Source organism: Kogia breviceps, chromosome 9, assembly GCF_026419965.1.
Source record: "Kogia breviceps isolate mKogBre1 chromosome 9, mKogBre1 haplotype 1, whole genome shotgun sequence".
Lineage (NCBI taxonomy): Eukaryota > Metazoa > Chordata > Mammalia > Artiodactyla > Physeteridae > Kogia > Kogia breviceps.
Window position 1 is genome coordinate 55,235,982 of NC_081318.1, and position 13,760 is coordinate 55,249,741.

General features: G+C 38.2%; 1 protein-coding gene across 1 annotated transcript in view; it reads left to right on the forward strand.

Moving 5' to 3' along the window:
- Nucleotides 1-532: 532 nt before the first annotated feature.
- PTTG1IP2 (PTTG1IP family member 2) overlaps nt 533-13,760 on the forward strand; it is a 59,852-nt gene continuing 46,624 nt past the window's right edge. The window contains exons 1-5 of the mRNA XM_059073979.2: nt 533-652; nt 730-862; nt 8,103-8,176; nt 10,061-10,154; nt 11,378-11,471. Of these exons, the coding sequence (XP_058929962.2) occupies nt 533-652; nt 730-862; nt 8,103-8,176; nt 10,061-10,154; nt 11,378-11,471 (515 nt within the window). The remainder of the gene's footprint in view (nt 653-729; nt 863-8,102; nt 8,177-10,060; nt 10,155-11,377; nt 11,472-13,760) is intronic.

Sequence of the window (13,760 nt, forward strand, 5' to 3'; positions counted from 1 at the left end):
GATTTACTTTAAAAGAAAAGCATATATTGTTGCCATTATATCACTATAACTACTAGTTATATTTTTCCCCATACACATTAAAAATAAATCCATAACTGTGAAAATAAAAGATACTCATCTGCATACCACTTAAAATACACCATATTTTGGGAAACTACATTAGAGCATGCCACAGGGCCACATACTAGTCAAAGACAAGATCAAGTATTGAGAGAGTTGTGAGTTTCAGGACCTCATCACTTATCAATCGCACAATAACTCCCATGGGGCGTGGTGGATGGTAGGTTCCCTTACATCTGAGGAAAGCGGCGCAGAAAGCTGCTACTGCTTTCCAGCTATTGAATGGTGGAAATTAGAATCCAGGCCTTCTTCAAAAGCAACGGCAAAGCAGGGAAAAGCTGTGGGCTTTGGAGGGAAATAGACCTCCATCCAGACCAGTGGACAAACTGTAGGCGGTGTTCAGGGCCCTCGCGAGCCCGAGGCCAGCGCGGACCAGGGTTGCATTACAAACATTCCGTGTTCTGGCCGGAACATGAGGGGTACTAAAATTCTGCGAATTGTGCTGGGGTCCAGGGCTCGGAAGGGGCTGCCTCGGAAGGGGCTGGGATTGGGACAGGTCACAGTCCATGAGTGGGTCCGCGGGTCCAGCTCGGTACCTGGTGCCCACCGGGGTCCCACTGGCCGGCAACTGGCGGAACCCGGGGCCGAGGAGCCACGTGCCGGCCGCAGTCGTGGAGTCAATTCCTCCTGCCAGTATTCTTCTCCCTCTTTCTCGTCCAACTGTTTATCAGCTTCTCAGAGAATAGTTTCTCCCAAGTCTCCAGACACAAGAACAAGCACAGACCAAAATCTGTGGATGATGGTAAGCCATCCTGAGCCCAGAGGCTGCTGCCCCAGGCGTGCCACCGCTGTTGTATTTCCCACCGGTTGTGCCACGCTGGCAGGCTGAGATTTTCATCTCTAAAGTTGCCTTTTGGTGTTGGCGGGAAGACAGTTTTAAAGGATCTTAACGTTTTTGGTGAAATCCAATTAAATTGGACTCAAATTCATTTGCTTTATCTGAAGTGTGAAAAGTGGATTAAAACAGTTTTGAATGTGGAAAGCATGTTCCCCACCCCCGCGTTTTGCATGACCTATAGCACAGCTTTGTGCTGTGAATAAGGTGTTGGGTTTTGTTCTAATCGGACCCCACTCAATGGCCATAGCTAGTCTTTCTTAGTGTTGTACGGTCTTAGTTAATAAAGTACCTAATTTGGGTCTTATCTTAAGAAATAATTTGGAGACTTTCTTTGGTTCCCCTCCCCAGCTGAAGAAATTCTGAAACATTAAAAGTTGTACTGAGTTAAATTCATGAACCTGGAGATAAGGTTTTCAGTATCCTAAACTGGAATTGTATAGATAGATTAAGGACAGGACTTGTACTACTTGGAAAATGCCCTGTAAAGCCAAGACTGCCATTTTTATGAAGACTCTAAGACAGAATAATTACCGCTTTCTGGTTTTCAGAGTCAAAAAGATAGTATCTGTGAGTGTCTTCCTTCCTAGAACCAAACCCAAAGCTCTTAGCTTTGCACTGAAATGAGACTCTCCTTTGAGAGGGTGGAGGATGGGGAGAGGCTGAATCAAAAGATCTGGCTTGTTTCCTTTGGTTTTATCTTTCCCATACATTTTTCTCTCATTTAACCTCTCAATCATTCCCATACGTACTTCAAGAGGAACAATGTTCTCATACCATCCTTGCCATGTTCTTCCCAGGAAAAGTGCCTAAAAACATAGGCCAAACATAGAAACAAATCACTCCCTTTGTTCCCTAACAAACTGGAGTCATACTAGAATTTTTCAAAACAACCTTGTTAAAATGTTGAGGAAGAACAAAAAGAGAGGAAACAAAATAAATCAAGAATCATGGATAACATAGTCTGGTCTTCTAGCTAGCTTGATTCTAGGGCTGACGAACCCAGTCAGTGTTTTTGAGGAAACAGCTTCCCTTTGGGAGGGAAAGCCTGGTCAGCCTGTCCTGGGCCTCTCCTGAGTGTTTGTTTCCTGGCCTGGGGTAATTTCCCCTTTGAACTTGCACTCAACCTTCCTATTTTATAAGGATATGGTTTCTTAGACATTATGATTCTTTCACTTCCAAAACTGCAAAAGAGATTCTAATCTTTCACTGAGATCTCCACCTACATCCCTGCTGGTGGTCTGAGTGATAGACCTTTCCCACGGGCAACCCACAGGACTTTGTTAATGATCCCACATCAAGTGAGATCCCCTACTAAGCGGGTTGCTTTGATTTACAGGGCTTTTAACCCTGATGTTTCATTCACATTTGAGAGCTTAATAAGCAATATCCCAAGAAGTTGTAGTTTGCTCTTGGAACTTTGGGTTAAGAATCTTCTTTTTCAATACATAATGAATGCATTTTAAAAATACTAAAATGTAGAGAAATTCTCTTACTGGGAGCAACCAGAAAACAAAGGGTTATGGCCTAAAAAGCAAGTGGCAAGCTAGGAAAGAAATAGAAGATTCTAGATCAAAATAGAATAGCACAGCATGGTAACACTCCAGATGCCACCATCATCCCTTAGAAATGACTGAGTCATTAATTCCAAGAATTTTCATTAGTACTTCCAGATCTAGAGAGATGCAAATTGAGTGGGTGTCCTATTCTTCACCTGTTCTGAAGATCTACAGAGAAATGGTTTCAGAGGAGAAATAAGAAAAACAGAGAAACTGAACAGTGGATCTGACTCTGATGGAAACACAAGTTCCTGGGCTACAAACTGGATTTAGGGGCAGATCTACAATCCAGAAATATTCCCTGTATGGAAATAGGATATATCTCCAATTAGCTAGAGTGAACCTTGGCAGTGGAAAATGATAAAACCTCAGAAGAGAGTGTAGAGCCCAGATATTCTAACAAAGTCTGGCAGAGACTAACCTGAGTCCTCTCCCTTTGTCAAATACTGAGAACAACCAAGTGAATAGAGCATAAAATACAGTAAAACTGTTGTTTGTCAGAAAAAAAATTTCAAGGACAATGGTAAGGTGGTCAAAATGTCACTTCTACTGTTTCAACACAAATAGAAGGTCTGAACAGAACTATCTAATCATTAGTAAGATGAAAATAGACAATATAGAACCTATGCAAACACTGCATAGCTAACAGAATAAATGATGGCGTATATGCTCCCTTGCAGAAAAACAGCTAATCTGTCCTAGAAGAAAACATAACTCAAGGAGCAGATGAAAATTTCCCCACAAGTGCTGAGCTAGAGAACCACCAAATGAGAAATAGATTCAGTGAAACATATCTCGAAGTCAAGATATCAGAATGAGATGAAAAGGCAGATTTCTCCAAGGAAATGAAGGCTAAGTAATTTGAACATGAGGCAAGGCTTCCAGGTTTTCTCTTTATTTCTGTAGTACGCATTTGTTTATTTCTGTAATGGTGAACACACCAAGAATATTTGTCATGCAGACTCTACATATACTTATTATATTGGACTCTGGTAGCTGCCTCCTTCCTCTGCCCTCTAGCCTAGCGTGTGCTGATATCTGGGGGGAGGTGGGTCTTCATTGTCTTTCCCCTGGTAGATTTCTCAATCTCTTCTATCACCTGCATACCTGATTCCCAGTACTAAGTTCCCTATGTTATATATAATCAGAGTGATTTCTGTCACTCACAGACCCTTTCTGAGAAAGGTGTGCTCGTGGATATTATTCAGCAAAACGAATATAAAATAAGGGGAAATGTGGGATTCAAGAAAGAGTAGTAAGCAAAGAAACCAGTAAAACTTTTATAAATGATTGATTACAGTCAATAGCAACTTAAATACATTAACAGTCTAATAATAATTGATAACCATTTAATAATAATTAAAATTCCAGATGATTTCTACCTGGGGAGCGGTGTGGGAAGGGAATGGAAGAAAGTTAAAGCATATTAGGATCCTTATATAGGTAGAGAATGTAGATCCTGATTAAGCAATGATAGAAAGAAGAATATAAAATATATTTCTCAAAAATTTTTAAGGAACCGCTCATATAGAAACAGAAACAGGTGTGACTTCAGGGTGTGACTAGAGGAAATAAAGCAACAAAGAATAAATTGATGGAATAATATATACCTTGCAAATGCTAATGAAAAATAAAGCAAGTGTAACAATGTTAGATACATCAAATTTAAATAAAAAATCTTTTAAGTAGACGAATAAGCGATATCCCATACCGATGTACAGCACAATACATGAAGATGACATATTATGAAACCTTGTTCACCCAACAACATAGTTTTGAAATAGATGCAGTCAAAAGTGATAGAAATAAAAAGAACATTTAACAAATTAAAAGCCATATGGACTCATTTTACATGCCTATATCAGAAATCAACAAAGTAAATGTAAGGATGTAATATAGAGAATAGTAATATATGAAATCTTGTTATCTTCCCCCCCAATTTTTCTCTTAGCTGTTCATCAAAAATTTTTAATTCCAGATAAACTTTAGAATCAGCTTGTCTGATTCAGTTGTTCTATTTTTTTAAGATTATTAATTAATTCTTTGCAATGCCAATCAAAAAGAAAGTTTTTGTTTTGATATCTGGTATAATATATGTTGATGCCTGGCATCTCTAGGTGTTTGAAATTGTGATCCCTCATGGAAGAAGAGAAGAGGAACAGGATGGAATTTTATGTAATAGCAACATTTTAGACATTGATCGAGGGAATGGAACTAGTCAGGAAACTCAAAAAGCAATGGCCAGGGGTTCCCTGGTGGTGCAGTGGTTGAGAATCCGCCTGCCGATGCAGGGGACACGGGTTCGTGCCCTGGTCCGGGAAGATCCCACATGCCGCAGAGCGGATGGGCCCGTGAGCCATGGCTGCTGAGCCTGCGCGTCTGGAGCCTGTGCTCCGCAAAGGGAGAGACCACAACAGTGAGAGGCCCGCCTACCACCAAAAAAAAAAGGAATGGCCAGAGATGTTCCAAGAGAACTAGGAGAGAATGATGCTGCAGAAATTATGAAAATATAATCAAGAGAAAGGAAGTGGCTAGAGAGAAAAATACACAAAAAAATCAGGTCTTTAAGAGGGTATAGGAAGAATCTGGTCCTGAGAATGCTGTGGAAATAGCTAGTCAGGAACAGAGTAAAAGAAGAAAAGAACCTATTTCTTCATGTAGCACATTGTCATGTAGGTCAGCTGTCCCTCATTGGCTTCAGTAACAGCAAGAAAGACTATAAGAAAGATTGCTGGTTAATTATACAAATACTCAGTCTAAATCTCTGAGATGGACCCAGATCGGGTCATTCGCTGACATGAAGTTCAGGTTAAAGAGAAGGGAATGAGGCCATGAGGGGCAAACAGATTTGGAAAACAATGGAAAGGTCAAGAAAAGTGAAGGTCTGAGTCATGTCAAAAGGCAAACAAGTGAGGAAAGGAAAGAAGATTCTAGTCAGAGACTAGAATATTGGTATTTAAGATTTCATGGTTGCAGTCATTTGGAATGATGGCAAAATCCAAGTTTAGATCATGGAAATAATTTGTTTAAAGTAAGATGAAGCATCAGAATTTCTCTGGATGGTGGAATTTCAGCTGATTTTTCTTTTTTTATGTATACTTATTTCTTATATTGAACATGTGTCACTTTTATAAGTACATAAAGACAATCCTGTTAAAATTTTTGAAAAGTTGGAGACAGAGGCTCCACACTACCCCTAACCCTCAAGTTCCAATCTGTAAATCGTGGAAGGAGGATTCTGATTGGGCTGACTTGTTCAGATTCCTTCTCCCTGGATCAATGAGTGTAGTGTGGGATTAGCCCAATTTGATTCAAGTGCGTAGCTTTAGATGCCTGGTTGGGATCAGGGAGTTAGTTTAGGAGAGGAAAGTTATTTTTTAGAACTTACTTGACTAATCAAAGTTGGATGATACTATTTCATATTTTTCTGAGTAACAGGAGAAAGTAAGGAGTTAGGATTTAACTGGTATCAATGAGAAAGTGTCTAGACATATGAAAATAATAAAGGAAAATGCTCAGGGTATGGATACATTTGCCATGAAACAGGAATGACTTAATGAAACACATTTTATATAAAGTTGAGCAGTAAATAGGCTTTGTATTTATATTTTTGTACTTAATTTTTTTTGTAGCATGTACTGTGTGGAAAAATTGTCAATTGTGCACAGAAAATAATAAAATAAGTTGACTTTTATGTGAGGAAATTGTCTTGGGAATGTTATAAAGTCACACAGTTTACAGATGTAGTCTAAAAGATATGCCAAACTTTGTTTTACACAATTTTTTAATAGTAGGAATGACTAATAGTGGTTATTAAGAAGTATTTCTGCATTTCGAACCGTTCCTTGAGAATCTAGAAATAAACAAAGGAAAAATTTAGTGCAAACATGTACTTGCTTCTAGAAAATTATACTTCAATTTAAAAAAAAAGAAAAGGAAAAACACACTCTTTAGTCTGGCTCAAAACCCATCACAATCTGAGAAAAATTTAACTTTCCAAATAATTCCACAAAATTTCATGACGACGGATTTCACTCCTGCCACAGTGAAATCCTGTTCTTTATTCTACCATAGCTTCTGTGTCTAAAGCCCTTCCTTCCTGCACAGATTTTACCTTTTCTTCAAAGCTCAGACAAATTCTTCCTATTCTCTGAAAGAAATCTTATCCAATCAACTAGAAGTGAGTACTTTCGCTATGAACTCCTATTACATTTACATTACATCCACTCCTTTTGAAATTCTGATATTCTTCCATTTAGAAACATTTGTTTTTTATAGAGTGGAAATATTGTACCTGCCAGTTAAATTTTCAACCTCTAGAAAACAATGCTTTATATATCAATGTAACCTAACCTCCATTAGCATTTGCCCATAAATAATTAGTAAATGCTCTTTTTATCCTCTCTATGTCCACTACTTTAAAATCCCTCTTTGCACAATAACACTTATTTAATATTTTTGGCCAGTATAAGTATTAAACCATTTAGTTTATACAATGTTAACAAACCATTAAACATTACTATGTACCTTCCCCCTTTCTGCATTTTTTCATTTTAATGATATTAACCATCATTCTAAAGTCTGTTAGCTGACTTCTCACTTCTCACTCTCTTAAGGGTCTGAGGTTGGCATGGCTTTGTATTTATATGGGTCATCTTCCTTAGCTACAAGAAAAAAATTCATGTAATTTGTCTTAAATTATGCATTACTAATTTAGAGATGTTGAATATATTCTACTGTTCCTCTTGTTAATTTGAAGTTCTTCTCTTTGAAGACTTTTTAGCCTTAGTTAAGGAATTAGTCAGGGACTTTCTTGGTGGTCCAGTGGTTAAGACTTCACCTTCCAGTGCAGGGGGTGCAGGTTCGATCCTTGGATGGGGAGCTAAGATCCCACATGCCTCCAGGCAAAAAACCATAAAACAGAAGCAATATTGTAACAATTTCAATAAGGACTTTAAAAATGGTCCACGTAAAAAAAAAATCTTAAAAAAATAAAAAAGGAATTGGTCAAATCTTTTTGAGGTAACTGACAGACACCCAACTCAAACTACTTTATTAAAAAAGAGAATTTATTAACTCACAAAACTGGTAAGGCCAGGGTGGCCTTGACATCATGCACAGCTGAGTCTTAAAGGATGTTATTCCCATTTCCTCTCTCTCTTTTCATCTCCCAGCTCTGCCTCATTCTGGGTATTGACCTCATTTTCTTCTATGGCAAATGAACATTTTCCATATAGCTGGGGAAGAGGCAGGCTCCCAGCAGACCTCTCCCAATGCCTGTATACAATTCCACAGAAGATTCTGATTGACCCTGTTTGGGTCTTATGTCCAGTCCAGCACTAGTTACTGAGCCAGAGGGATGGGCTAATCTGAGTGCCATTGCCTGGGTCAGGTGATTCCAGGAGGAGGAAAGTGGTGGAGCATAGCTGACTGATAGCTGCAGACCCACATAAAGGTGGGGAATAGGTCCGAAAAGGTAAGAGGGTGTGGGTTACCAGAGGAAGAAGGATGGTGACACAATCTGGGCAGACAGAGAGTAAAAAAATAAACTACCTTAGGCTACTGTGTTTCACCCTTTGACCTTTCAGGAAGTACACATTCTATTTTCCCCATCCCTACATTTAAAAAAATGCTCCTGTTAATTAATGCAACCAACCCTCAAGTAAAATTGTACTTACCCAGAGTCATTGTCAGTTATTGCCCCCCAGCTATAACTTTGGAATGTCAGAGAGATGTACGTGGTGTGCAGATGCTCTGTTGAGTTTCCCTGGCCAAGCAGTGAGTTATTGGTCACCAATCTGGCTGCCCCAGGCTTAACCTGCGAAGGAGCTCCCTTTTCCGTTGTTCTCTGAGCTTCTATCAGAGAAAGGCACAGGGAAGAATGTCTCTTCTAGGAACTGCACTGCTTTAGGCGCTCATGTGCTGTGAACCTGGTTATCAAGGCCAGGGAATCAGCTTAGCGCTAAGTGACCACAAGCTCCTCTCTGACAGGTTCAGGTTTTTTCTGGCAGTTCATCTCCCTTAAAACCCTGCTAGATGGCATGAACTTGATTCCTAAAAACTCTGAGATCTAATAATCAAGGCCTGAAGTCTCTGGGCTGTAATCCTTGACTGTAGACTTTGACTTTGAAGTTCCAGTCTTTAAGCAACAGTCTAAGAGGACAGGACCCATTTAGCCAAAATGACTTCAATCTTAAATTTGCCTTCATTTGCCCTTTGATCTTGGTTAACATGAAACAAAATTTGGCCTGTGATATATCTCTTACTCTTAGGCAGTGTCTAAGTGGTGACTTTTTACAATGGAATGTATATCCTGCTGGTCTCAGGATATACAGCAAGAAGTGATTGGGAGGGGTCTGGGATCAGTGTTATAGGATCGGTTATCAGCAAAGAACCAAATTGATTACATTAGAACCTAAGCTTCCCTATTTACTAGGTATGTGACCTTATGTGAGTCATTTGACTGCTCTGTGCCTTATTATCCTCCTCTATAAAGTAGATATAACAGTACCTAGCTTACAGGGTTGTCATGAGGATGAAATGAGTTAATATATATAAAGGGCTCAGAATGGTGCCTGTCACATGGTAGGCCCTATGTAAGTGACAGCCATTTTTACCACTCTGTCCTCATTTTTTTTACTCTTACAGGTTCTAGTCTTATCTTCCACGGTGGTTGCCACCATTGTACCTTGCTTTTGCTTACTTCAGCAAGAGACTTAGAATTCAATTTTCCTATTTCCACATGATCATCTGGCCACCAGTGAGCAAAAAGGGGAAAGGGGGTAAAGCAAGGCTGGTTGACAGCACCACCAGGCCCACATGTAACAGAAGAGGAATCCCCAGAGGAAAGTGTGAATGCTGCAGACAAGGGGAATGGGAAAGAGTGTTAGAAAGAGAGAGGGAAAAAACAAACAACAACAATGAAAAACACCCTATCTTCTGAAGTCATTATTACTACTTTGTGAAATAATGTCTTAGATTTAGTTCTCTAACTACAGAGCCTGAGAAAGGGATTCAGGTACATGTGATTTCTTGAGTGACTGCTGTTCAGCAAAATTCTATGAAGGAGTAAGGGACTCAGAAAAACTAAGGGACAAGAGCCAAGCAAAGATGTGATCTCAGCTAAAGCCTACACTTGGCCTGAACCATGGGCAGCCCTGGGGCAAAAAGTTACATAGCAGAGTTGTGCCTGCCTTGAGGCAAGGGTGTCCATTGTTTGGAACCCCATATACCCGTCAGTTCCTGACAGAGGTGGAAGTAACCTTACAGGCAAGATGGTCCTTATCCACGAGGACAATGCAAGAAGAAGGGCAGCTTGAGCCGTTGGCAGTCAGCACTCATTGCAGCTAGGTTTGTGTGCATGGGCCTGGTAAAGTGGATCTGGTAAAGGAGAAGACCACCAACAGCATCAACTACAAATAATAATAATAAAATGATGATGATGGCTGTTATATATTGAATACTTATTGAACTAGTACTAGAAACTTACTGGGATTGTGGTTATTATACTTGGACACTGCTTTTATTTTTTTTCTTTCAAATACAGTGTTTTTGGTGCAGTGAAGAAAGGGCTTGCAGAAAAATTTGTTTTCCATATTTTGGGTGTCATTTCAGTTCTATATTTTGGTTGAACTGTCACAGTGAGTTGTCCTTATTTGAATTTTATGTACTTTTTACAATTGATTTGCAAACTAGTGATTTGCTACAATTGAAGAATTATAAATTATTATATTTGCTTTATTAAAATATAGCAAGTCTATTCATTGGTGTTTCCTCTGATACAGACTGATACTGATTGTTTCCAACCAGTGTTGGTTCAAACTAGGTCAATATTCATTCTAATTTGTGGGTGCCTTACCATACCAATTGTTAAATACTTTAAATTTCATCTCTAAAGTACTCTGATGTACAATAACCATAGCCCAGTAAAGGGAGGTTTGTATTCTTAAGTTGTTTTAGGAACTCCAGGAGTTTCTTGTAAGCTAGTCCTGAGGACATATTGAGCCCAATAGCATTATTGATAACTTATATTTCCTCAGCTAATGTGTTCAATACTGAGAACTGACATTCAGAACAATGACTCCCTGGGACTGAACTCATCTCAATCATCAAAGAATCTTTAATTTTATATCTGTAATGTTGTATTTTTGGTTTTTTAAAAAAATTGAAGTGAAAAAAATATAAATTTTGCTCACAAATCCATGTTTTCTTCAGGTACCATCAGGTAAATTTAAATCATAGTTGTAGCAAAGAACTTATATATGGCAAGTGACACTTCATGTATTTAGTATGAATGGGGAACCCTAGTCTCCTACTTCATCTTCTGCCCTTCTAGTTTCATTTTACAGGTACACCAGGCTGATAAGTTAAATAGTATTGAGAGGGGATACAGTTTACAGGTGTGCTGGAAATCTGCTTTCCCAGCAAGCGTTGGCTGCCTTTTTGATAAGGAACTGCTGAAACTCAAACAACAAACCATCCTCTGCTACCTACTATTTTATCTTCATAGAAACAGCAACCTGAGAGATCTATTCTTTCTGTTGAGATATGGCCTGGAATGAGTCTAGAGACAAAATAAAGGAAAAAATAAGCCTGTGGCCTAATAGTTTACCAATCTGGAGATAAAGGACATTAAATGTTTCCTCCTTTTAGCAACCTAGATTATTTTCAAATGTTAGTGATTATTGCGTTAAGAGTAGTTTTGTTGGAGCATATGATGTATGTTACTGTATCATTTTTAATAATGACCGGTGAATTTGTATTTAAGAATCAGACTGCCTGATATTAGGAATGATGAAACTATGAGAAATTATTAACCTTCTGTTAGCTTAAAATATATTTCTTTTCTTTTCATACATTTCAGTTGACATATTTGGATTCCTGATGCTTCTACTCATTGCAATATTGATTATAGTGTTCATTTGTCAATGCTTCATCTATCAATATTACCTGCAGACGTGTGTTCCTTTTATCCTTAGTAAGAATGCACTTTAGGATAGTATCATTGAAGAGAATGCTAAGCTAGTAATCAGGAAATGTTTTACCTTTTTTATGTAATAAAAATAGTATATGCATCCATATGATAAGGAAACTTTTTTCAAAAGGTACAGAAAATTGTAAAACAAAAAGTTTATTCTGGGACTTTCCTGGTGGTCCAGTGGTTAAGAATCCACCTTCCAATGCCGGGCACGCGGGTTCAATCCCTGGTTGGGGAACTAGGATCCCACATGCCGCGGGGCAACTAAGCCTGCGTGCCACAACTAGAGAGCCTGCGCCTGCATGCTCTGGAGCCCGCATGCCACAACTAGAGAGCCTGCACGCCGCAACTACTGAGCCTGCGTGCCATAACTAGAGAGAAGCCTGCATGCCGCAACAAAAGATCCCGCATGCTGCATATCCCACGTGCCTCAACTAAGACCTGACGCAGCCAAAAATAAATAAATAAATATTTTAAAAATTAACTCCTAGCTTATTAAAAAAAAAAGTTTATTTTTCCCAGTCCCCACTCCACCTCTGACACCTCCTCTCCAAAAATAGTTCTTTTAATATGATTCTATTTGTAGTTCTTTTTTTTGGCTACCACTGTGTATTTGAACAATATGGTTTTATCTCCTTTTCATGATTTCTTAACTTTACATGTTATCTATCAACTCCCCATCATGAAAGCTGAAAAATTTGTCTTGCACTATCCATATTTTTTTGTTATTTTGCGGTTAAGGGATATTATTATTTTGCTATTTTTGAATTGTAACTATTGTTGTTCATTACTAGCTCTTAAGATGCCTAATCTTTCTTCTGTTGATTGTCTTTTTGACTTTGAGTAATCCATTTAGTCCTCTGTTTCTCTATCCATCAATACTCCTCCCATTATTTAAGATAAGAAAATTTGGAACCCTGTATTTCCTTCCACCTGTCCTCTTCTCTCTCTAGCTCCTAAATTCTGTAAGTTTTTGCACTCAGTTGACCTTGTCAAGCGTATAATATTTACATTCTGTTCTGTAACTATATTTATATCTTGAAATGCTTACTCTATAGTTTGAATCTAAAATGTCTTAAACTAGTAAAATAATAAAACATATTATGATTGTGTAAATATTGTTTAGAAAACAACTGAAGTGGAAATAGGAAAGGTAATTCTATGTCACTAACCTACATTACTTGAAAGGGAATTACCTAGTGTTAAGATCAAATAGAGTCTCTTTCCTTACTCTCCATTTCTCAAAGTCATGATACATTTCAGCTTGTTTCATGTTTACATTGTGACTTTCCTATACAGTTTTGCATTTCCTAGAGTTTTAGTTACCTTCATTATTTCTTGTCAAGAAGGACACAGGACACCTGTATCTTTATTCCTATCACTGTGATTACTCATCTAGTATTTGGTAAAATATATTCATTGTCTTCTTATAGATATTCTTTTAAAAGTCCTGTGACTTCCTGTTATAATTTACAAAAATTAATTTCTCTTCACTGGTCTACTGAGAAGAAATTTTTGGATCCCATATCTTCCTTTATTTTGGATTCATTTTTTTTTTCCCCTTTTGCTGGAGTATATTCTCAAGTAACTTTTTCAAAAGGAGTTCACAGAGGTATGGAAAATATTTCCATAGTCCATACACGTTGAGAAGTTTGTTTTTCTTCATTCTCCTTCAGGCCAACACAGTATTATTTTCTTTCTTTAAATTGTATACCTTTTTCCAGAAGGACCCAGAGACAAGATAGAAGGATCCATAGATAAGGCAGAGGCACTTTAATAGGCCCATCTGTAAGTAAAATGTGCCTGTATGAAAAGATAAGTGTTGGCCAAATGTTCTGTTTGCTTACTTAAGACCACTTCTTTGTCTAGGAGTTTGTATTTTTCTGGATATGAGACCTTATATCCTTTTCTTATTAACATATAAAGATAAAAGAAAGAGTAAGATGGAAGATAATTCCTTATTCTTTACATCTTGGAAAAAATATATACCCAGAAGGAAGAACCAGTAAGGGTACATTACATATGTGGCAAGAGTCTGTGACAAACATGTTGCTTTATATATATATGTATATTCCCCCACCCCCACCCCAGGATCCTGGTCTCTTGTAAGTGTCATCACTTTTTTGCATACTGCTTATTAGTAAAGTGGCTAATTATTCCCAGAAGAGAATAGGGACCTGAGCAAATATCCATCACTGAAGTTTCTGCAGTTTAGAAGGAAAACTTTGAAGCTTCTCTGCAAATATGGGCCAACAACTGCCCTCAGTTC